Source organism: Heteronotia binoei, chromosome 9 (genome assembly GCF_032191835.1).
Source record: "Heteronotia binoei isolate CCM8104 ecotype False Entrance Well chromosome 9, APGP_CSIRO_Hbin_v1, whole genome shotgun sequence".
Lineage (NCBI taxonomy): Eukaryota > Metazoa > Chordata > Lepidosauria > Squamata > Gekkonidae > Heteronotia > Heteronotia binoei.
This window is the reverse complement of record NC_083231.1, coordinates 32,193,710-32,216,132: the sequence shown is the minus strand read 5'-3', so window position 1 is coordinate 32,216,132 and position 22,423 is coordinate 32,193,710. Positions and strand designations below refer to the sequence as shown.

Here is a 22,423-nt window from a genome sequence, read left to right as displayed (position 1 = left end):
ACTGGATAGTCCACTGACCTGATCCAACATGGCTCCTCTTACGTTCTTTCTTTCCATGTCTTTCTTTTCTTTTACTTTCCTTCCATTTCATTCTTTCCCTTTCTCTTTCTTTCCTTCCATTTTTACTGATGAAACTTTTCTGTTCATCATACTGTTGTTGTAGACATAGGAGCTTTGCCAATGAAAAGTTGGCACCACCAGTTGTAGCCAAGTGGCCTTCTATGAGATTTCTGTGTGAGTGAGTGAGAGTGAGAGGTGTGGGGCAGAAAGAGATTATTGGAGATTACTGCGGTATATCACAACAGCACCGGAAGAGATGGCACTATGAACCTGGCACCATTTTACGGGTCCTGCTTTTAACAGCTGTCTGACACCAAAATTAAACTCCTCCTGTAGATATTAAAAAGGATGAAAGTAGTTCACTGGCTAAGTATCTGCACAACAGGTTGCTTTTAAAGGCATGGGAAACACACCCAGTAAAAAGCTGCAAGCCCCTCATAAATATCCTTTTTGGGACAACTACAGAAAAACTTGTATGAACTTCATATAACTTGAAATTAAGTGATTAATTGCAGTAAAATTCTCTGCTACCTTTCACAGCAATTTCCCCGTGTTTCAAAGAAAAGTATGAAAAATAGCTGTCGAAAGATTTTATTGAAACCAAGCAAGCTTGGTTGTAGCTTGAGGCAGGGTTTCAGTAGAAGCAGCTGAAGGAAGCACCTAATAAATGTGTCAGCATATTTTGAGGTAGAGCAGCTCCCAGGGCCCAGTGTGGATGGTACACAGTGCTGTCATTCCTGATGGCAATGGCAACAGCACTCCCAACTGCATACACTGGCCAGTGCTGTTGAGGAAGGGGTGTGTAGGTGGTGCAGGCAATTGAACATGGGCATTAGGAGTGCTTGCAAGCTGGAGAAGAATACACAAACAGATAGGTGCATGCAGGTGTGGGGGTGAAGAGAGGACCGCCCACTTTCCACCCCCATTTTGGCTCAGCATGAGTTTCAGCGATTTTATTCTGAAAATGAATTTACTTCCGAAGAAGAGGTAGGTTTGGAGGAGTGTCCTGGAAGTGACATCACAGGAAAAGGTAGAGTTTTGGTTCACTGTGCCCAGGAAGTGACATCACTTGGTCCTTGACACCACAGGAAATGACATAATTCTTGTCTCCCTGCTCTACCCCCAAAGTCTCTTGGCTCCACCCCCGAATTTTAGTGGGCCACGAAGGAGAGGTTTAAAAATAACCAGTCCACGGGAAAGAAAAGTTTGGGAAACCCTGTTATATACTAATGCTACCACAAAGTGCTTTTTGACAGCCTCCATATGCTACAATGTTCAGATGCTCCCTAACAAAGCTTCTTGCTCATCTTAAGAGGCCACATGTCTGAACTAACCGTTCCCTAAATATTTGCTGACACCAGTATGAAAGATAATGTGTTAATTCTCTCAAGGCTCTCTATTGCCCAAATCTCAACCACAGAGGTAGGGTTTTCCACTGAACAGCAGACATCACTGTTACTTCACACAAGTAATATATTTCCCCAGTTAACCTATGTTTAGACAAGATCAAGCTTTCAACTGTCACAGACTTCAAAAAGACACAGTCAGTAGGAAGAATCTTTTCAGTTTCCAAAAGGAATACAAAATTATCCCAAGTATTCACCTCTGAATCTACTTTTCCATCACTGAAATTACATTCATATTTAGTCCTGGTAATCAACACATTTATTTCCTCCCTCAAACTTACAGTGATACCGGATGCTTCCACATGGGCCCACAGGGGATTCTAACACAATTGGGGGGAGGGAAATGGAGTAGAGGCAACAGTGAGCAGCATAGGAATGGGTGGGGTGGGGTCAGTTTGCCACATTTCATTACCCATCTGGATGCAGTCTCAGTTGAGACCAGATAATTTAGTGCTTAAGTGTTTCAATCTGTAAATGAGCTCAAGAAGACAATCTTGCCAAGTTTGGAGGTCAGAAGTTGCTAAATTAACCCAGTATTTTCTAGTGTTGCATTGCTTCATTTATCTGAATTACCACCTGCTTGTTGATGGTTACAGGAGTATGCTGCTGCACATATTTTAAGTCCAGCAGTTTGAAATAACACTTTATCACAGGTCATTGCCTTCTAAATTAAACTTGTTAAAACCAAACTAAAACCAATTAATTATCTGTTTATCAAAATATATTAGTAGAATGGATTCTCCAGAAAGGCAGCACATGAATTTTATAATAATAATATTTAATTTGTATTCCGCCCTCCCTGCCGAAGCAGGCTCAGGGTGGCTCACAACACAGGTACTTCAACAATTAAAACAATACATATTATACGTATATACATATTATAAATCAAACATTTATAAAATTAATCATTGTAATTAAAAAGCATTCTAAGATTAGATTAATATTAAAATCTTGATGTTATACATCACACAGTTTTTCCGTGGCGACGGTATTCATTCAACAATATGCTGTAAGATCATTAAGTAAAGGCCAGCTGAAAAGAGCAGTCTTGCAGGCCCTGTGAAACTGAGCAAGGCTCTGCAAGGCCCGCACCTCATCTGGCAATTGGTTCCACCAGTGGGGGGCTGAGATCAAGAAGGCCCTTTCTCTAGTAACTTTCAGTTTGGTCTCCTTCGGCCCGGGGATTGTCGATAGATTTTGAGAACCAGATCGCAGTACCCTCTGGGGAATATATGGGGAGAGACTGTCCGTAAGGTAGGCAGGTCCTTAGCCATATAGGGCTTTAAAGGAAATAACCAGCACCTTGTACTGAATCCGGTACACTATTGGCAACCAGTGCAACTCCCGCAGCCCCGGCTGTATGTGCTCCCATCTAGGCAGCCCCAATAACAGCCTGGGCGCTGCATTCTGCACTAGCTGCAGTTTCCGGGTTCTTATAACTCTAAAAATATGAAGAATATGACACTAAGCTTTCACAGCCACTAAAAGGTAATTTTATTTATTTATACAAGTAACCTTAACGATGGAAGTTTGATTAAACAACCACTTATCCATGACCAGTATCGAAAATATGCAGAGGCTCTTGTCTTCTAAAATGAGCAGGGACAGAAATTATGGAGCTAAATGTTCTCATTTAGGGGAAAGAACAGCTAAATACAGAGACCACTAAAGAACAGCACAACCCACGTATCTGGAAGTATTTTAAAAATATTTTCCAAATATCTATTTCACATTTTGCAGTAACGTGCACCAAGAAGTGTAAAGGAGTAAACATGTATTTCTGAATGTTGTTGGTTTTTATTCAGAATGTGAAAGAACATGATAGCAGCCACCTCAAGAACCCAAGTTATGAATGTGTGATGTTTTAAATGAGTGAATAAAGAAGGTTTATTCTTCTTTATGGGATTATTCACGTAGATATTATGTATTTGCCAGCTGTAAGCTTTATTATGAACTGGAGATCTTCAGATAAGTAGGATGAGAAACTGGAAATATTAAATTCATTCTAGACATTAAACAATGTCTTGACATACATGGGAACTCTATATACCAGACACAAAATTAACAATGTGTTCATCTAATAGCAAATTGTAACTTACTTCTTTGGAAGGATGCATTGGTAACGTAAAGATTGTTTTCCAATAAGACCACACAAGCATTGTAAAAAAGAGATGATAGGCAATCAGGCACATCACTAAAAACAAAGACGTAAAATGAAGGCATTAAACAGCTGGAATTGTACAGAAATTACAGAATACAAAGACAGAGCTAAGTTTTCTCACGGAATCAGTTACAGTGTATCATAAACCTTAAAATAAAGCAGCAAAGATGACAAAATTAATCTTGCAGCCCAACTAGAATGTTTTGGCTAAGAGGTCTGAAAATCCTTTCAAAGGATAGAATAGCATAATTCTATACTTTTGAGAATTAACCAATCAAAAATAAGCTAAAGTTGTATCCTTCATTAGTGCATAACTATTTCAAACTGAAAAAAATAGTTACAGTCAGGAATATTTGTGGCTGTCCATTATTTTGATGCTTGGTTTACCATTTATTGTTACCCAGGCAAGATGGGGCAAACTCAGCAGCTACATAACAGACCAGGACACTTATTTAAATCAGACTGTTCAAAAAAAGAAAAGAAAAATCTTCAATGGTGTTTGTTTGCCCGGTATAACCATCAATTATGTCAAGGTTTTAGTAGCTTGGGGAGGAGTTCTTTTCTCAAGAAGCTGCCTTGGGAAATGTCATACTTGGCACACATACCCACACTCCTGACAGACAGCACACCAGCAGGTGAAAAGGCAGGAAAACAGTTTGCTTGCCCTGCCCCCATCTGCAAACACCCTGCCTGGCTGGCAGTATCATCTTAACAGCAAGTGGCAGTTGTATGGTAATCAGAAAACAGGCTTGGATTCCTTCTGCATGGGTCTCTTGCTCTGCAAACCCCCCCCCCTTGTGTTTTCATTAACATTCTGGAGTTACCCCAGCTCTGTTGCAATTTCCCCAAACCTGTTTCCCCTAACACCATTCTCCTTTCATCAGTTGACAGGCTTTTCATCTTTAACACACTATCCTTTAACACTACCAACTTTAACACACTATCCTTTAAAACTACCACCTTTAACCAGGGCTCTGTTTATAGAAAAAGCCAGCAGGGGCTCATTTTCATATCAGGCCACACCCCCTGATGCCAAGCCAGCCAGAACTGGGTTCCTGGGTGTTCTTGCTCAAAAAAAGTCCTGCCTTTAACACAATATCCAATTACTGATAATTTTAAAGGAATCAGTAAAAAGCCAGTCAGGGGGATGGTGGTGGTAAGGAACAGAGGGCAGGAGGCGAAAGCATAAAGTATCTGCATGGGAGCAGTTATCCTCATGCAGAAAGCAGTCTTAGGGCCAAACCAGATAAAATGGAAGAAATTTATGATGATCTGATACTTCATCATCTTTAATGCTCTTTATAAGCAGACATGGGAAGAGCCCCAATTTGGATTAGGTCCTGGAAAAGGGGAACATGCCACTGTGCCATTTGCCATAATGAAAACACTCTCTTCCCTTAGCTTTTATTTGACTGACTGGGGTGGGGTGGGAAATGCAAAATTGCTCTTAAGATGAGAAGGCAGAGGTGTCTAGGTGTCATCTAACAGGTGTGGGTAAGAAATCATACACAGGTGTCTCAGAACACCAGTCTATCAAGACTAGTACTGTTTACTTTGTTTCATTGTGGGTTTTCAGGGTCTCCGGTACAGGCAGTTCATACCACCTATGAATGGCTCCTTTTAACGAGTAATGACTGGGATTGAACAAGGGCTCTTCTGCATGCAAAGCAGATACTTTGCACTGAGTCATACTCTCAGTTCAGAGGCAATTCCAAAGATGCAAAACCAATTTTTTAAAAAAGAGTTTGATCATGCATACCTTGGGTAAAATTTTAATTGAACGCTGGCAGGGTACTTCAAGCAACCTCATTGTTCCAAAATATTATTTATCTTCTCTGTTAGATTATATGAAACATCTACCAACCTCACTACTTCACAGCACTGTCTAGATTTTTCTTTCACGATGCCAGCAAATGAAGAGACACAGGTCGTTTTCGCACTTACCTTATTCTGGACCGATGTCCCTCTTCACTGCGCAGCGTCTGCGCGGATTTCGCACTACTTGCTCCGCAGAACCCGGAAGTCCCGCAGCTTTTGCGTCGCAAATGTAAACCGCCAAAAACCAGTTTATATTTGCGACGCAAAAGCCGCGGGACTTCCGGGTTCTGTGGAGCAAGTAGTGCGAAATCCGCGCAGACGCTGTGCGGTGAAGAGGGACGTTGCTCCGGAATAAGGTAAGTGCGAAAACGACCACACAGTCAGCCACCTGAGTTGCACTGGGTAAACTTACTAATACTCTGCTAAGGTTACTATTTAAGTCTGAACTTTAACAGAATTTACTAGAATTTACTTTGCTGATTCATGCTACCAATTCAAGTCTCCACTTCAAAAAATTCAGTACAAGCAACATTAAACAGCAAGTTGGCATTGACTAGAAATCCAGTTACAAAGGATAACTTTGTAACTTACCTTTTTCTCCAACATTTGTCATGGTTACTGCAAAACATAGAAAAATATGAAATGTTTAGGTGCCATTATTTTGATGCAGCAAAGCATTCCATTTACCTGACCTATTTTTTGGTTAGTGACATAGAAATTTAATGCCTCAAATTTGTTAACACTGTCTTTTAATGTTCCACAAAGCTCCACTTTATTACCTGCTACAATTGTCAAAGTATTTCTTCCAAACAAGATCATATACAGAATTACAAGATTTCTGAGTGACTACGTGCCATAGCAGGGGGGAAAAGGACTTGATCTATAACAGAGATCCCTAAGCTTGTTGATTCTGTGGGAACCTTTTCAATTTTGAGAGTGGGTGGTGAAAACCACCCCAGAATGGGTGCCGTGAGAAGTGAGGCCAAAACTATATATTAAAAAAAAAAAAAACCTGCAAGAGGCAAAGTTGAGCAGAATCTCTCCTTTCTCACACATCCTCAGAAGAAGGAATGACTGAAGGGAGAATGGATCCATACGCTGACTAAGGAGAGCCTGGGTGTTTACCAGTCCTCCTGATCACCCGGTGGCTGCCTGTTATCGCAGCCATGGAAAATAATTTCCTTTCAACAAATACAACCGATAACAAGCTGTGCCTTACAATGGCCCCACCAACTTTTTGAAATGCTCAGCCAAGCATCATGTTGAAGATCCCTGATCTATAGGCTGTTCTCTGCACCTCTCCTAAATAATATTTTGATGTAAAAGAAAGGATGAATCACTGAAAAGAAAGACTGAAAGAATGCCTGATGCTGAAGCTCTCCCCTGGCAGGAATCGCAGCAACAGAATCTGAAGACAGATGAATTTTTAACAAATGCTGTAAGATATCGGATACTGGCATCATTTCCCATGGCATGAACATTCCCTGATTTCTTTTACCCCACTGTACCCATATTGTGGACAACAGTTCTTCTGACTGCTTTCAACTATTAAAAAGCTACTACCTAACTCCAGTATTAGAAGTTTATTCAGCTTCTGATGGGCCTGAGGTGGAGAAGCTGAGCAATGAAAAACAGCTCTCAGCAGATGGCTGAAGAGAAAAGGAAGCCTGAATTCAATCTATAAACAAAGGTAGTGGCTACCCTTGTACTGAGAACATCAGGTTTATGTTCTTTTATATCACACAGTAGCCAAGAATTCTCACTTAATTGTTCTATCTTTACGCCTCCCTTTCCCCCATATGTTGAGAATTTACACTTGAAAGATTCACGGTAGTATTCATAACCAAGCCTCTCTCTGCCTTGACTCCCCACCCCACTGCAGCCCTCCTCATAAGGATTCCTAGCATGATTTTCCTTCACATATTTATCTTAAGAAGTGAGGTGTGACTCACAAAGGCTCATGTTGAAACAAATGTTGCTAGTCTTTAAAGGGCTACTGGTCTTCTTTTATTTTGAGAATTGTACCAACATGTCATGGAACCTTTTCTCACTTAACCTTCACTGTTGAGATGTTAAACTAGCACTACATTTATATTATAAATGAATGAATGCTTTAGATCGGGATACTTTCAAAGATGAAGATTCTCGCACATATTTGTGGTTTGGGCTCATTATTTCCCTACAATGTGAGGTGGAAAATTTTCTGTATCTAAAGATGGATGCTAATTTTGTGAATCAATGAATGAATGGATGCCAGTTGCTATACAATATGAGGCAAGCTTGGCAGTTTCCAAATTGTAATTAGAGTGATTCAAGTGATTATCTTTAGGAATTTTGTGAAAGTGTCCATGTATGTTTTAATGATTTGTAAACTAGGTGGGATGATAAAATATGAATCACCCAATTTTTTTTTAAAAATCAAGTTATGAATTCTCTTGATTAGCAGTTCAGCTCAAAACAAAATCAGAACTAAGCTTCTTGTTGATGTGTTTCCTGTCACATGGTGGAAGTGATACTGTGTCACCACTCTCATATGGAACAAAAAAAACCCCCACAACATAACTGATGAGGTGCCCCACATGACCTCTGTGGCTAAGAGTTCCATTCTGTTTAAAGAGAGGTGAATAGCTGGCTCCACAGTGTATCATGCAGTTACTTGAGTATGCAAAATTTAGTCTGTCAATTTTCAGTGCCTTGTTTTGTTTTTGTTTTTCTTAAGCCATGTAAAGAAAGAACATGCTAAGCAGTCTTTAATTTTTTTGAAAATACTATTCCAATAAAAATAATTTCCATATAAAGCTCTGAACTTGTTTGAACATATAAGTCACATATGATTTGGGAACCCATCAAACATTTCAGTTCAAATCCAATGCTAGTGGAATAAACATACTAAAATCAGATCACATTTTAGGTAATCAAATAGTTTCCCAGAAAATTCCCCAATTATTTCCTTCCTCAAAAATACACACCACTGTTTTCTCCTCCTTAACACTATTAGCATTTCACGTGTCTCAATGATGTTGAGAAGCTTCAGTAATGTTAAGACTCTTGGTTGGTGACATTTCAACTTTCCCAACAAGTCAAGAATTATGAATACAAACCCTACACATAAATGTGTTTCATGTCAGTCAAATCTTGCTGGAATTTTAAAGTTTATTTAATGTCAAGTAAAGACCTGGCTCCAGCATCTCCCTACATGTAGGTTATCTTAGCAGGTTTTAAAACTTCTATAACAGTGCTCCAGATGCTGCTTGTTTGTATATCTCCACCTCCTCCTTGACTGCTACACACCTATGAAGGACAGGAACATAACAGATTGCATGTGGGTAACTTAGGAAAAGGCATCCCAAATGCAAACACTCCAAAGAACAGCCCCATGGAAAGATCTTTCTCAGTGTACAGTTACAGACCTTTGTGATACCAGCTGCCAACAGTATTTGCTTGCTCTTGGCAAATGTATCTTGCAACTTTTGCTTCTGATAACAAAGGCAGCTTACAACAATTCAAATTCAATTGTGATAAAATACACAATTCAGACAATAGTGACAGGCAGCAAACAAACATACAAATTTACCCATAGCCAGGAAGAATTAAAGTGAGAGTGTATCAGTAGCCAAAGAAAACAAGCTATCTTCATCTAATGATAGAGTTACACCCATACTGGCATTGGCCAAATAACCCTTAGCAGAGTTTTAGCACTATTACATAAAATGCCTGCTCTCTAGTCTTTGTTTGCTTTACTTCTGATGGTCAGATAACTGGAGTATGGCCTCTGTAGAAAATCTAAAGAATAGGCACAGTGATATCGGAGCATGTGGTCTTTTAGATATCCCAGTCCCAATCTGTTTCAAGATTTCTATTAAAAGCTGAATTATCCCTATGAATTATACTGGAAACAAACTGGGAGACAATGCATATCTTTAAACACATGTACAGTATGCAAATTTTGACATGTTTCCAAAATGTCCCTTTATTTATTTATTGTACAATCAGTCACATAACCGACTCCTGTCTTGGAACTGAAATCATTCAAACTTCTGAGAACCTTGGACACAGAAGTGAGATCTATACAACAGAATACTGCAGCCAAGGAACTGCTATATTCTTATGGGCTCAGTAAAGTGGAAGATGTCATCCATTAAACATTTTATTTTCTCATATAGAATTCTAGGTGGGTGCTGCTGGGTCTGTATTTGGCTAGGGTGCCCAGCAACATTTAAATTGATTTTTTTCTGACTTGCTAGATGGATCCATCTAAGAGTCAATATTTAACTGCAAGTAATGAATAGTCTGTAGACTGCAGGGATGACAAGCAAAACTGACTGCTGTTGGTTTGTTTGGGTAACTCTGAAGCACTGTAAACCTCCCCCCCCCAAAAGTAAATTATTGGCTGCTGATATGGTGGATACCTTGAAAAGTCTTGCCTCCCCACTCTGAACCAACTGATACTTCCAAATAGTTTTCAAGGTTTCACATTATAGTTTTAGAATGCGCCACAACAGATATGACCAGAACAAGTGTAGTGAAGTTATCACTTTCCCAAGAAGGAGTGCAGATAGTTCTTCCATATTTTGTCAAGAGAAGCCATTGGGCTGTCACAGCCTGCACCTTTGTTGCTTTTGGGTGAGTACACATCAATCTAGAACAAGCTCTTGGACCATTAGGCAATATGCAAACAGCAGAGAATACCCTGAACAGTGGTTTGGGATTACTAATGGATTGAACAGACTGAAGCTCAGTCTTGACCAGGCAAAGGTACTGTTTGTCTAGACTGAGCTTCAGTTTCTTAGCCTTCATTCAGCAGATTGGTAATTCCAAGCAACTGTTCAGTGTTTTCACAGGTGCATCCAGCTACAATGAAAAGGAAAAAATAAAATTAACTGAAATATTCCCTCCCCTTCACAAGCCTGATTTCAAAGCCTAAAGAGCCAGTTTGGTGTGGAGAGCCAGTCTGGTGTAGTGGTTAAGTGTGCGGACTCTTATCTGGGAGAACCGGGTTTGATTCCCCACTCCTCCACTTGCACCTGCTAGCATGGCCTTGGGTCAGCCATAGCTCTGGCAGAGGTTGTCCTTGAAAGGGCAGCTGCTGTGAGAGCCCTCTCCAGCCCCACCAACCTCACAGGGTGTCTGTTGTGGGGGAAGAAAGTAAAGGAGATTGTGAGCCGCTCTGAGACTCTTCGGAGTGGAGGGCGGGATATAAATCCAATATCATCATCTTCTTCTTCTAAAGTTGTGTAAACTGTAAAATTGATTATATGTTGGTCAAATGGCCATAATAATAAAGAACTGAACTGAACAATGCCTACATAGATAAGAATCCTGTCTTGTGAGTAGAAACATCAATTCAGCAACCATAGTTTGTTTTAAATGAGAATTCTATCACTGCGCTGTGAGCAAGAGAGGGAAAGGACGCAGGAGCAAGTGCATGCATGGCCCCAGCAACCATGTATGCCAGCTTAATGTAATGCTTGAACTCAGAAAACAAGTCATGAAGGGCAAACGTCCATGCTCATTAAAACTAGATATGCTTCTAGAATTAGTTTAAACATATGGCTCCCTTGCAAAATGGCACAAAAGTGAAGAAAAAATAGTAATCATATTAGATGAAAATTAGTTTTAATTTTCAATAGTGCACTAGAGGATAGTATTATGCTTCCCACTACTTCTGTTACCCTGCCTGCCACTCTGGTAGAGGCTTCTTCTAGTATAAACAGATTTACATGAAATGTTTAGCTTGTCCAAAAGATATAGCTATTTCTAGAGAATAGGTCCATTAATGGCTATTAGCTACAAGGGCTACATGTAATCTTGCCAGTTTGGTGTAGTGGTTAAGTGCGTGGACTCTTATCTGAGAGAACCGGGTTTGTTTCCCCACTCCTCCACTTGCACCTGCTGGAATGGCCTTGGGTTTGCCATAGCTCTGGCAGAGGTTGTCCTTGAAAGAGCAGCTGCTGTGAGAGCCCTCTCAGCCCTACCCACCTCACAGGGTGTCTGTTGTGGGGGGAGAAGGTATGGGAGATTGTAAGCCACTCTGAGTCTCTGATTCAGAGAGAAGGGTGGGGTATAAATCTGCAATTCTTCTTCTTTATGTTCAGAGGCAGCATACCTCTGGATACCTGTTTGCTGGAAGACAACAATAAGGAAAGGCTTTGGCCGCTATGCCCCTGCTTGTGAGACTTCCAGGGCACAGTGACAGTCATAGTGGTGAATGGATGAAAGAAGGACTATGGATGAAAGAAGAATTACACATGCCATCTTCAACTCCATGATGGAAGGATAGGATAAAAATGTAATGGCAGATAAACTGAACTTGTTCACTCTTGTAGGAAAATGGATACTGGACTAGCTGCTCTGATTATTAAACTGGAAATTTCCTTCAATGATAAAAGCATTCTCCATATATTTTTGTTGATGTCAGCTTTTCAGTGTGCTTTGTTATCCCCTCCCCCTTTTTTTCTTATTATGCATCTGATGTTCAACTTCCTGAAGATCATCACCCCTATTTCAGCCAAACAGCTCTTTCTCAAGAAAACCATTTTTCATCACAATTGCCTGACCAGGTATTTTACAGCTTTGAGTCTCTTTCTGAGTAAGCCTTCAGTCTCTTTTAGAGTAAGCCTTGAGCAAGTCATCAATATAAGAACACAGAATGGTCATTTACATAAAATTCTTAGGTAATTTTAAGACCTATTTCCACAGTCTGGGGCCCTTGTTTGAAAAAAAAAAATCCTGAGCTGTACTATAAGCATATGGGCTGAAAAACTTCACATTTTGCCTGCTTAGAATAAAGGCAACAGGGTATCATAGTAGAGAAGTCATCACATATCCAGGTAACATGCATAGGGCACTGCACTGACTGAGAAACCAAACTGTACTGTAAGCTTTTTAATAAACAGTCCCACTGCCACATACCAAACAAGCATCTGATTTATATGCTGCTTCCCCTTCTTTTAGGCTTGCCAGTCCTCCAGTCCCAGCGGGGGATCCCCCAGTTTTGCAGGCTCTTCCCTGCTGCCAGTCAGCTGGCCACAGGGGAAAGCCCCACCCCAGCAGCCATCATGTGCCTTTAAACCTCAGGCTTAGAAGACACTTGCAACTGTTTGTGTTTTGGAATGTATGTGTGCCTTTAAATCTCAGCAACATGAAAGCAGGGGGAGGGGCAAGAGTGTGTGAAACTGTGAGAAACTACGAAGAAAGCCAGTTTGCCATTACAATGGGTGCTGATTTGGGTAACATATCTGAATTGGGCAGCCAAAATCCGTGATATATAGCTAATATGTTTTACGGCCAAGAATTTATGGTTTAAAGTCACCAAACAATATATGTACTTGGAAAAAAATCAAATTAGAAATTATGTAACAGAGTATTTCAGAAAGCACTGGTGAAATGGCTGCTGCATGAAACTGCCATTACTTTCCAAATATACTCTTGAGCTTCCCACAGACCTCACTTGTGATAACTTACTCAACAGTAAAACAAAGTGAGGAATTTAACTGGCTCATAGCACCTACCTATTTATGTTGGACTATTTGTCAAGAAGCCAGATACAAAATGCACCAGTGCAGTCTACTAAACAAGCATGTAGGCCATGGCTAAAACCTTGTTTCAGTCACAAATCCACAAAGTCACCTTAACATAGGTGAGGCATTTGGATCCTTAACATGTGCTACATAAATCCTGCATATTGTATTTTATGTATTAAGCTGGATCTTGCTGATGGAAGGGGAAAGCACGTTTTTCGTAGGCTTCCCAAACCTCCCGCTCTGGCGGGAGACTTCTGGGTTCGCAGCCTCATCTCCCGCTCTTCAAAACTCTGGAAGCGGGGGTGGGGGGGGGAGAACATACCTTTAGGCTTCCTGTTGTAGAGCTCCTGAGCCGTTTGCAAAATGTCTGCCCCTTTAAGGCTGGGCAGGAAGCTGGAAGCAGAAAGGGCTTCTGAGAACGGCCCCTCCCTTTCTTTTGCTTTCATTTTCACAGGAAGTAGAGTTGTCCGGAGGAAGATCTGGTAAGTGTGTGTGTGTGAGAGGGAGGGGGAAGGGGATTCCCTAGTTTGGAGGCCCTCCCCCCCTTTAGAAAGCGTGGGGGGGGAGGGAAATGTCTACTAGGCACTCTATTATTCCCTATGGAGAACGATTCCCATAGGGAATAATAGGAAATTGATCCGTGGGTATTGGGGGCTCTGGGGGGGCTATTTTTTGAGGTAGAGGCACCAAATTTTTAGTATAGCATCTAGTGCCTCTCCCCAAAATACCCCCCAAGTTTCAAAACGATTGGACCAGAGGGTCCAATTCTATGAGCCCCAAAATATGGTGCCCCTATCCTTAATTATTTCCTATGGAAGAAAGGCATTTTAAAAGGTGTGCTGTCTCTTTAAATGTGATGGCAAGAACTCCCTTGGAGTTCAATTATGCTTGTCACATCCTTGTTCTTGGCTCCACCCCAAAGTCTCCTGGCTCCACCCCCAATGTCTCCTGGCTCCACCCCCAAAGTCTCCTGGCTCCACCCCCAAAGTCTCCAGATTTTTCTTTAATTGGACTTGGCAACCCTAGTTTTTCGTCAATTCTGCAGTCATTCTGTTCCAAGAGATCTCAGCAGCGGTATGGGAGGAGGCATTTTGGTCTGCAGAGAGAAGTAAACCATGCACAAGACAGAAATCCTTATGTCAGAAGAAGTTTTCAGCAGGATCCAAGCCAGTACATTTTACAAATTCTGACTAAATAGTGAATATCTGGTTTTTTTCCTTTAGAATGTGAGGAAATCGTACTCCACCAAAAACATCTTTTGTTGACATTTTTAAAAGGTGGCAAAAACAACTTTATATTCAAATGTAATTCCCCAAACACTGAGTCATACAAATTCTTAATGCATCCTAGTTGTCAACAAACAATTTATCACCAAAACCTAGCAAGTTTGTATAGATTTTTTTTAAAAGCACATACGCTGAATTCAGATGGCCAATTTGAGCTGACATAGGCAGATTAAAAAAGCAAGGTCAGACAGGCACAGTTGCTGCCTGCCCCGCTCCCGCAATCACCCCGTCCTCTGACATCTCTTGGGACATGGTAGCAAATTCTTCTGCCACACTCCATCCATGTTTCTGGGTGTCTGACCATGGGAGCATGTAAGCAAGGAGGACTGGTGGTGTAAACCCACCAATCCACTCTAGGTGCTCACCGGTATTTTTTTTTTTAAAGAAAAACTGCCTGGATCACATGAGCGCATGGTCACTAAAAATGTAAGGGAAAAAAGAAACCCAAACTACGCTAAGGAGATGGTGCGCAACAGCCATGTGAATATGCCAAAGCCTGCTCAATATATGGGTGCATCGCGTGGGAGTGTCTGATTGGGATTTTGGCTGCTCCAGTTTGAGGCGGGACAGTTTGGGATGCCTCTGGTGTGCCCATAGCTGTCCATCTGTACTCAGCTATAATCAATTTTTAATTACTGTGGTCTATTTTGTTATGCAAAAAAGATCCCACAAGTAATTGGAACTAAAAGCCTACCTGAAAACAAAAAAGAACTACCAGGGAGGGGGGTTTAACCATACAGCCAATTTTGGACAGGGTTGATAATGTCTAGGCAATATTACAGAGGTACATGGGACTGTTTTTCAAAAGCCAGCCCAGAAGACCACAGCTTGGAAAATCCCTGTTAGCAATTTGAATCATTCATTAAATGATGAACGAACTCTGGTTTCAGTTTGTTTCTAAGCTGTACTGGTACAGATTTTTTTAAAGTCCTAAATGGCTGGGACTAGGGTATTTGAAAGCCTTCCCTCTCCCACATAAATGTACCTATTAGTTAAAACCATTACCAGAGGCCTTTCTCCAGGTGCCTCATATCTGGAAGTAGGAGAAGATAGGACCTTATTTGTGGCTGCACCCAGTTTAAGGAACTCCAGCTGAAAGACATTCATCTAGTAATTTTACACTTGCTTTCTAGTTCTCTGTCCAATGGGAATGCTCAACCTTATGTCTGCAGTTGAGAACTCACTTAAAGGAGCTTCTCAAAGAACTTCTCAATCAATAAAGTACAGTTGTTCCTACAGGTACCAACACTCTATGTGTGTATCTACATATGCACAGTTGTTCCTACAGGTACCAACACCCAATGTGTGTATCTACATATACACCAGATCTACTGCTTGCAAGAAAACCTCAAAACTGCTTTTTTCACAGCATTTCTGATTAGATGTATGGCACACCCAGGAACAGGAGACACATGGTGGCCTGCTAGGATGCATGTTGTATATGACCTTGGGGGTGAGATGAGCCATTTTATCACCAACAAACTTGGAGCTCATCCAGGAACAGCAGCAACAGAACTGGCACAGATGTGAGGTAGACAGGGAATGTATTGATCCCAGAAAGCTCCCAGTGTTTCTCATCCAGCACTATTATTAGAAAACACCTGAATTTTGTCACTGCTTTTTGTGCAGAGCTGTTCTTTTAAAAACCTGAAATCAGATCTCTTGCTGATTTCCTAGTAAAAAGCTTTTTCCCAAATCCAATGACCAGGGAGGTTCTGTACAATATGATCCTGCACAGATTTTCTCAAACTAAGTCCCACTGAGTTCAATAGGACGTATTCCCAGCCAGTTAACTAAGATAGCTGCCTTGAATACAGTCTTACACAGGGATTTTTTTTGTAGAAAAAGCCCAGCAGGAACTCATTCGCATATTAGGCCAGACCCTCTGACATCACCCGAAGTGACATTGCCTGTTCGATAGGTTACTTTCCACATATTGACACAGAACGGTACAGTGCCATCAGCTGCATTTCATGGATGTGTTTTCTCACACAGTCCATTGAGAGACCTTGTTTCACTCCCCCCCCACAGACCTGTCATCTCTGCATATTGCTCCACAACCAATTTTTTCAATAGTAAGCAAAACAACCAGTTAATTATAAATAACGAGTTTTGAGGAAGTATTAACATTTAGTGTTCATGTTATTGAGTTAGTTCATGTTACTGAGTTTTCACAAAGCACACTGGGAAATGCAGTCCCCACATAATATTTACTCTTACTTTATTTATAGTCTGCCTTTCTCACAGGGACTCAGGCTGGATTATGCAGTGTATATGCAATTCTGAATATGTCCATAGTTGCAGATTGATAAATTCACAGAACATGGTCATGTAAGAAGATGAGAAACATCTCCCCAAACTTGGGAGGACATCCAAGGTTGCAGAAAAACTTTATACATTTAAAACATTGGGGAAAGTGTTACAAAACAAACAACCCAAAAGGAGAAGTGTTGCTTGCAGTAAAAGAGCTGTCTGCAGTGTAAAAACAAAATGATTCTTGGCTGCCATTGCAAAGGTCCAGCTTCCCCCGGGATGGGGCTCTTGTGGATGGCTCCATGTCTCTCACTCTCCTCACAAGCCCATTGAGGCTGGAGGCAGAAGAGGGGATGGAGTGCGTGTTCTGGGAACACATGGCTGCCTAGTGCCTTCCCTTTGTCAGAGACTTTTTTTGAGCCGGAGCTCTGGCCAAGCCAGCCGGAGCTGCATTCCTGTGCGTTCCTGCTTTTAAAAAAAGCCCTGGCCTTACACATACTAGCATACTATGGGTGTATCCAGCCCAGCATTCAAGCAGGTAGATCTGATGGCTTTAATGACAGATCATTCTCAGCCCTACTATCCAAAATTCCTGTACCAGAGTCTCTGATCCTGGGGACCTTCTGCATGAAAAAAACAAAAAACAAAATGAACTCCTAAATCTAACAACTATATGAAAAAAATTGACTCTGAATTCCTGCCACCAAAATGTGTTTGCCAGGTTGCTCCTTCTTGGAAAGCCTATACTTCCTCTTTTAATAAATTATTTTGGCAAAAAATTAAAGCAAACATTATACTGGCCCTTTTAATAGCATAATACAGTTGTTATAAGTAGTTCAAGTATTATTCAACACGTACACATGTAATACAAATAAAGCCCCAAATGTAAAGAAGCTTTGGGCTGCCCGAACTTTCTTCCACATGGTGAAAGAAATTTTCTTTCCAAAGAATGTACTGCTGCACATTATCTGAGCTTGATGTAAAAGATGTGTGCTAAAAATATTTAAAAGGACAAAACTGTGATACAGTTAGAAAAGGATGATCCTGTTGCTGCCTGATGAGGGTATTTTAAATGGGAGAGAAAGGCATGCATATTCATTGCAACCCTCCCCCTCAACCCATGATATTGGTTCTGTATCCTGCCATAAACTGCAATCTGGTGCCTTTTGGAAGAAACACCCTATCCTCTCTGTGTTGCCAGCAGCTTTTAAAAATGTATTTGTATGGTGAAGTATACTAAAAGCTTTCTTCTGCTGGTAGCCAGAATGAAATGTATGGTCATCACCTACAACCAGAGCTGCTGCTGCTTTCTTGCCAATAGCTAAATTAAACCTCTAAATTCACGAAGACTATACCTCAATATCAGACGCTAAGCTCAAGAGGGAGGGATGTTGCCCTCATGTATTCTTTAGTGCCTATTCTAGATGCCCCTGATTGGCCAGGATTTAAAATAAGCTGATGGACTGACTGGCCAGTAATGGTCTACAAAGAGAAGCTGTAACAACATGTTTTTATTCTATTTTTTCTTCAAGGAGTTCCTTTTTAATTTCAAACCCTCTGAGACGGGTCGATCACATACCCTCAGCCTAGTCCAAGATCATAATGATGATACTGCATTGGATTTATGTACATGCATACATACAAATACACAATCTTGAATTCAAGCTGACTTTCTAGACATGCCGAGTGAATTTTTAAATGGGTGGTATCTGTATTGCTTAGTTACTGCATATAGTCCTGCAGATAAGGTTCACTACAACACTACTAAACAGGCATGCATAAGGAAATTTTTTAGCACCATTGCTGGGACTTAAGATTCATCACATGTTAACACTTAATTAACCCAAGAGATATTATTTACCTTACAAAAGGCAGAGCATCTCTCAAGAGTGTATTCCACCACAGGAATACATTTTTTAAAAAGCCACTGGCAACACAGAGAGGCAGGGTATTTCTTTCAAAAGGCTCCAGACTGCATTTTATGGCAGGATTTGTTTTAATCTGCCTGAAGTAAACAAAATACAAAGATTACATTTCCTTTCAATGCAATGGCAATATGCTGGGGGAAAGGATGAGAAGGATTTGTGCTACAATGCCAAGTAGGTTGGATGTTATATTTGCCAACTATTGCTAAGCAACATGTACTCAGCTAGAGTATACATAACCATTAAAAAGGAACACCTACAATAAAACTGGAAGAATCACAGGAATTTGGACCCACCAGCTTAACACCATACAAGAAGAGAGAAACAAGCCCTCAAGTTATAACTGACTCATAGTAAATCCACTCAGGGGTGTTTCAAGCAAAAGTTAAGTTGAGGAGAGTTGTCATTGCTTGGCACAACACTGCATAGCAAACCCAATCTTCCTTGGTAGTCTCCCGTCTAAATAGACCATGGCTAGCCCTGCTTAAATCTGGAGCTCTGATGAGCTACAGCAATCAAATGCCCATCCTCAGAGAAGTCAAACTAATTGTGTGATTTATTTAAATCTATTCTTCTTTACAGAAGATTTTAATATGAATTATTCTGCTCTATGTGGGAAAACAGAGTCTACCAAGCATGTAAACAACCTGCAGCAGTAGTAGCAACAGCTGCAGTCACCACTCCCAAACCAAGGCAATGAAGGAGTATTACTATCACATGGAAGTCCGGAAATCTCAAACCGTAAGTACACACACAAAAAAATCACATCCTTGCTAATCTGTATTAGGTGGTAGCATGGATTAACTGCATCATTAATTAGGAATCCACATTCATTTATGTGGATGAGAATCCCCACTTCCTCCATAAACAGAATGGATATCAGGAACCTTCATCTCCCACATTAAATCGTTTAACTACTTCAGTTTTGAGTAATAATGGAAGGCTAAAGGTCTTGATCCTAAGTGACCAAATAATTACAAAAACAACAACAACACAGCAACTTTTTGTAAACATACAATCTTTTTTCAAGGCCACCTCTCATCCAGACAATCATATAGTTCATGGTCACCTCGCAAGCAGTGTTCTCTTCCTCATCTGTGGTTAGTATTACTATCAGATGGGGCTGAGTCCAGTAACTAAGTGTAACGAAGTGTGTGTGTGTTTTTCCGGAAGGATTTCTTCATCCCTTTCCTCTTTAGGCTGAAATAATGTGAAAACCAAACAGTATTTGGCTCATACACTTTTCATGACTGAACAGCACAGGTTCAAATCCTTGCTGTCATGGAGAGAAGATAGTAACATTATGCCAATCTAAAACATAAGGAACTAGGACACACCACAGTTGCAACCCCAATACATATTAGGTAACAGGATGAGGAGGAAAGAGAGCAAAGCTAAGCTTGTTCAGAGAATATGCCAGGGGGAAAACATAAGACTCAAAGAACTGCCACCAGCTCCTTTTCCTCCTGGACACTTGGGTGTGTGCATTTTGAAATCCTAAACATAGCAGCATTTCACCCATAAACATGGCTAAGTAGCAGAGGTTCAAATCTTTGTGCACGAGTGAGTGCATGAGAGGAAAAACCCCTGCAGATTATGTGACTAGGCCACTTTAATGTCACAGTTTCAGCCCCTAAAGCCAATTAGGGTGCTCGGGCCAGAAAAGACTAAGTGAGGGAGCTATCTATGCCTACTAGTCTAGGTGAGAGAGAAATGCAGGGCTCCAAGAGAAGTCTCCAGGATCACCACTCCTCTCACCTGGCTCCGCTATCCCCTATTAGCGTGTGTAGGACACAATATACAAACGTAAATATGTAGATATACATGTATTTCCCCACCCCCCCTCCGGAACTTACGCAGACAGAGTTGGACAACATAGGCGTAATAGGACCAGCAGAGGATGCTGCAGATGAACAGAACCGGCACCCAATAAAGCAGCCACTGGCAGCGTTGCCTCACACCTGCCCGCCGAGAGCTGCTCCGGATCCCCGAGCCCCTTGTGGAAGAGGAAGAACTGGGCGCCGTCGCGGGCGGCGCCATCTTCCCACGTCCCGTTTCCTCCGCCTTGGCTCGTTTAGCTGTTCAGGCCGACGGGAGGGCCGGGGCCCTCGCACCACATCCCCACCACTGGAGGCGGCGGCGCCTGTGCGCGGTCCCGGCGCTCTTCCCTCCTCTCCTAGCCCTCCTTCGCCTGCCTGGCGGCGCGGAACGGAGCGGCCGCTCCTCCCCTCAGAGCCTCCAACCCCCGACTCCCGCCTCTTCGCGTTGGCCTTCCCACCAGTCACGGGCTATCTAGGAAGCAGCCTCGGCCCGCAAAGCCTGGCCCTCCGGTGAGGGCAGAGGAGACGGCTGTAATCGTTGCCTCGCTCCTTTCCCCACAGCCGCCGCTAGAGAAGGGCGACGTTGAGAGGCTGGCCAACATCATCATTGAAAATGTACTAATCATGCAAACCACCTAAGGAAGCCTAGTTCTTCCGCACGCTTCGGGGGATTCTGCAGGAGGCGCAGTTTTCAAATGCACGCCATCCAGGATAAGGATAAGGGAAAGGGTCGGCGCCTGCCAACCAAGACTGTTCTAAGCCTCACCCAGTTGTTTGAATGTAGGATGCGCGAACGGCAGGACGCGAGAAGAGCTGAGACAATAAGAGAGGAGCCCGGGGGGGGGGGGGCGGCACTGGAGAGTGTAGAACAGGGGTGTCAAACTCATTTGTTTTGAGGGCCAGATCTGACATAAAAGAGACCTTGTTGGGCCATGTCGGCGGGCCATGATGTGTGTACTTATTTAAGATTAGGTAACAGAGAGACAAACTTTTTAAAGGACGCAGACACAACTAAAGATTAAACAAAACTTAAAACATGCTTAAAACATTAGCATTTGTTAGTCTAAATGGTGCTTTCTTAGTATTTCTCCCATGGGATCCAGGGAACTGGGCAAAGGAAACGCCAGATGTTTTCCTCCCTCCCCCGGGGATTAAGAGGGGGAGGAGCCTCAATGAATAGGAAAAATTGAGGTTTTGCTCTATAACTCCTGTGCGATTGAGCAAGCCTTGCAAAGCAAGCTGAGATGCAGAAGGAAGCAAAAGAGGGAGAAGGAAGCAGACAAGAGCCAGTTGCTCAGGGGTCTGATAGGAGCCCTCTGGGGGCCTGATTCGGCCCCCAGGCCACATGTTTGACACCTCTGGTCTAGAAACTTTGACTCCAACATATCCTGTCACTTCAGCAGACGCATTCAGAGATTTGGAGAGGGCAGCTACCTTTTATGAACAGGTGCTCCCAAGCAGATGCTCACACACTACACTGACAGGTGGACACACCGGTGTAGGCCGCGTCAAGCCACCTTCAATAACAGCCCTGCCCTCAAATCCAACTGCCCGTGGCGTGCCAAAGGTGACCGAGTTTCACTGTAAATGTGGGCACTGTAAATGTGGGACAGGACGGTGAAAGGCGTTGAGGGCATCTTTCACTGTCTTTAGGATGTCCCCTTAGGGGGCTTTTTGAGTGGCTGTTTTTTAAAAAAATGTCAATGTTACGATGATAGGATTGTAATGGCTCCCCCTCCCAATTTTGAAATGTTGGAAAAGCTGCTGGAGGGAGGGCAGGCCAGTCAGTTGAGACGTCAAATACTGTTCGTTGACAGTTTGTTAGCTGACAGTTCCTCACCTGAGTGGTTTGGCCTTCTGGGGGACAATGGGATTAGGTGGGGTTTGCTAAAGGGAGATTACTGGAAGTGGGCCTCTTTGACTATGTTGTTCGCTTATTTATGATTGATCAGGCTATGCCATCATGCTGACAAATGGCAATTCAACTTTCTGCTCTGCTGATAGTGCTGAATTCTGGTGGGAACTATAAGAATTATTAGTAACTATGCCAGTAAATATGAGTAAGACCAGTATACTGCATTTTGAGAAACAGCTGTCGCCACGGATGGTTTTGTTTCTGTTGTTTTCAAGATTTTGCTGGTAAGTCCTTAACATAATAGCATTGAGTGTGG

General features: G+C 42.0%; 1 protein-coding gene across 1 annotated transcript in view; it reads right to left on the bottom strand.

Annotated features, from left to right (window-relative positions):
* Positions 1-20,686, bottom strand: part of ZDHHC2 (zinc finger DHHC-type palmitoyltransferase 2) — a 39,628-nt gene extending 18,942 nt beyond the window's left edge. Inside the window, exons 1-3 of the mRNA XM_060246406.1 lie at positions 20,289-20,686; positions 6,037-6,063; positions 3,566-3,660 (exon numbers count right to left, since the gene is read on the bottom strand). Of these exons, the coding sequence (XP_060102389.1) occupies positions 3,566-3,660; positions 6,037-6,063; positions 20,289-20,472 (306 nt within the window). The 5' untranslated portion in view covers positions 20,473-20,686. The remainder of the gene's footprint in view (positions 1-3,565; positions 3,661-6,036; positions 6,064-20,288) is intronic.
* Between the last annotated feature and the right edge of the window lie 1,737 nt (positions 20,687-22,423).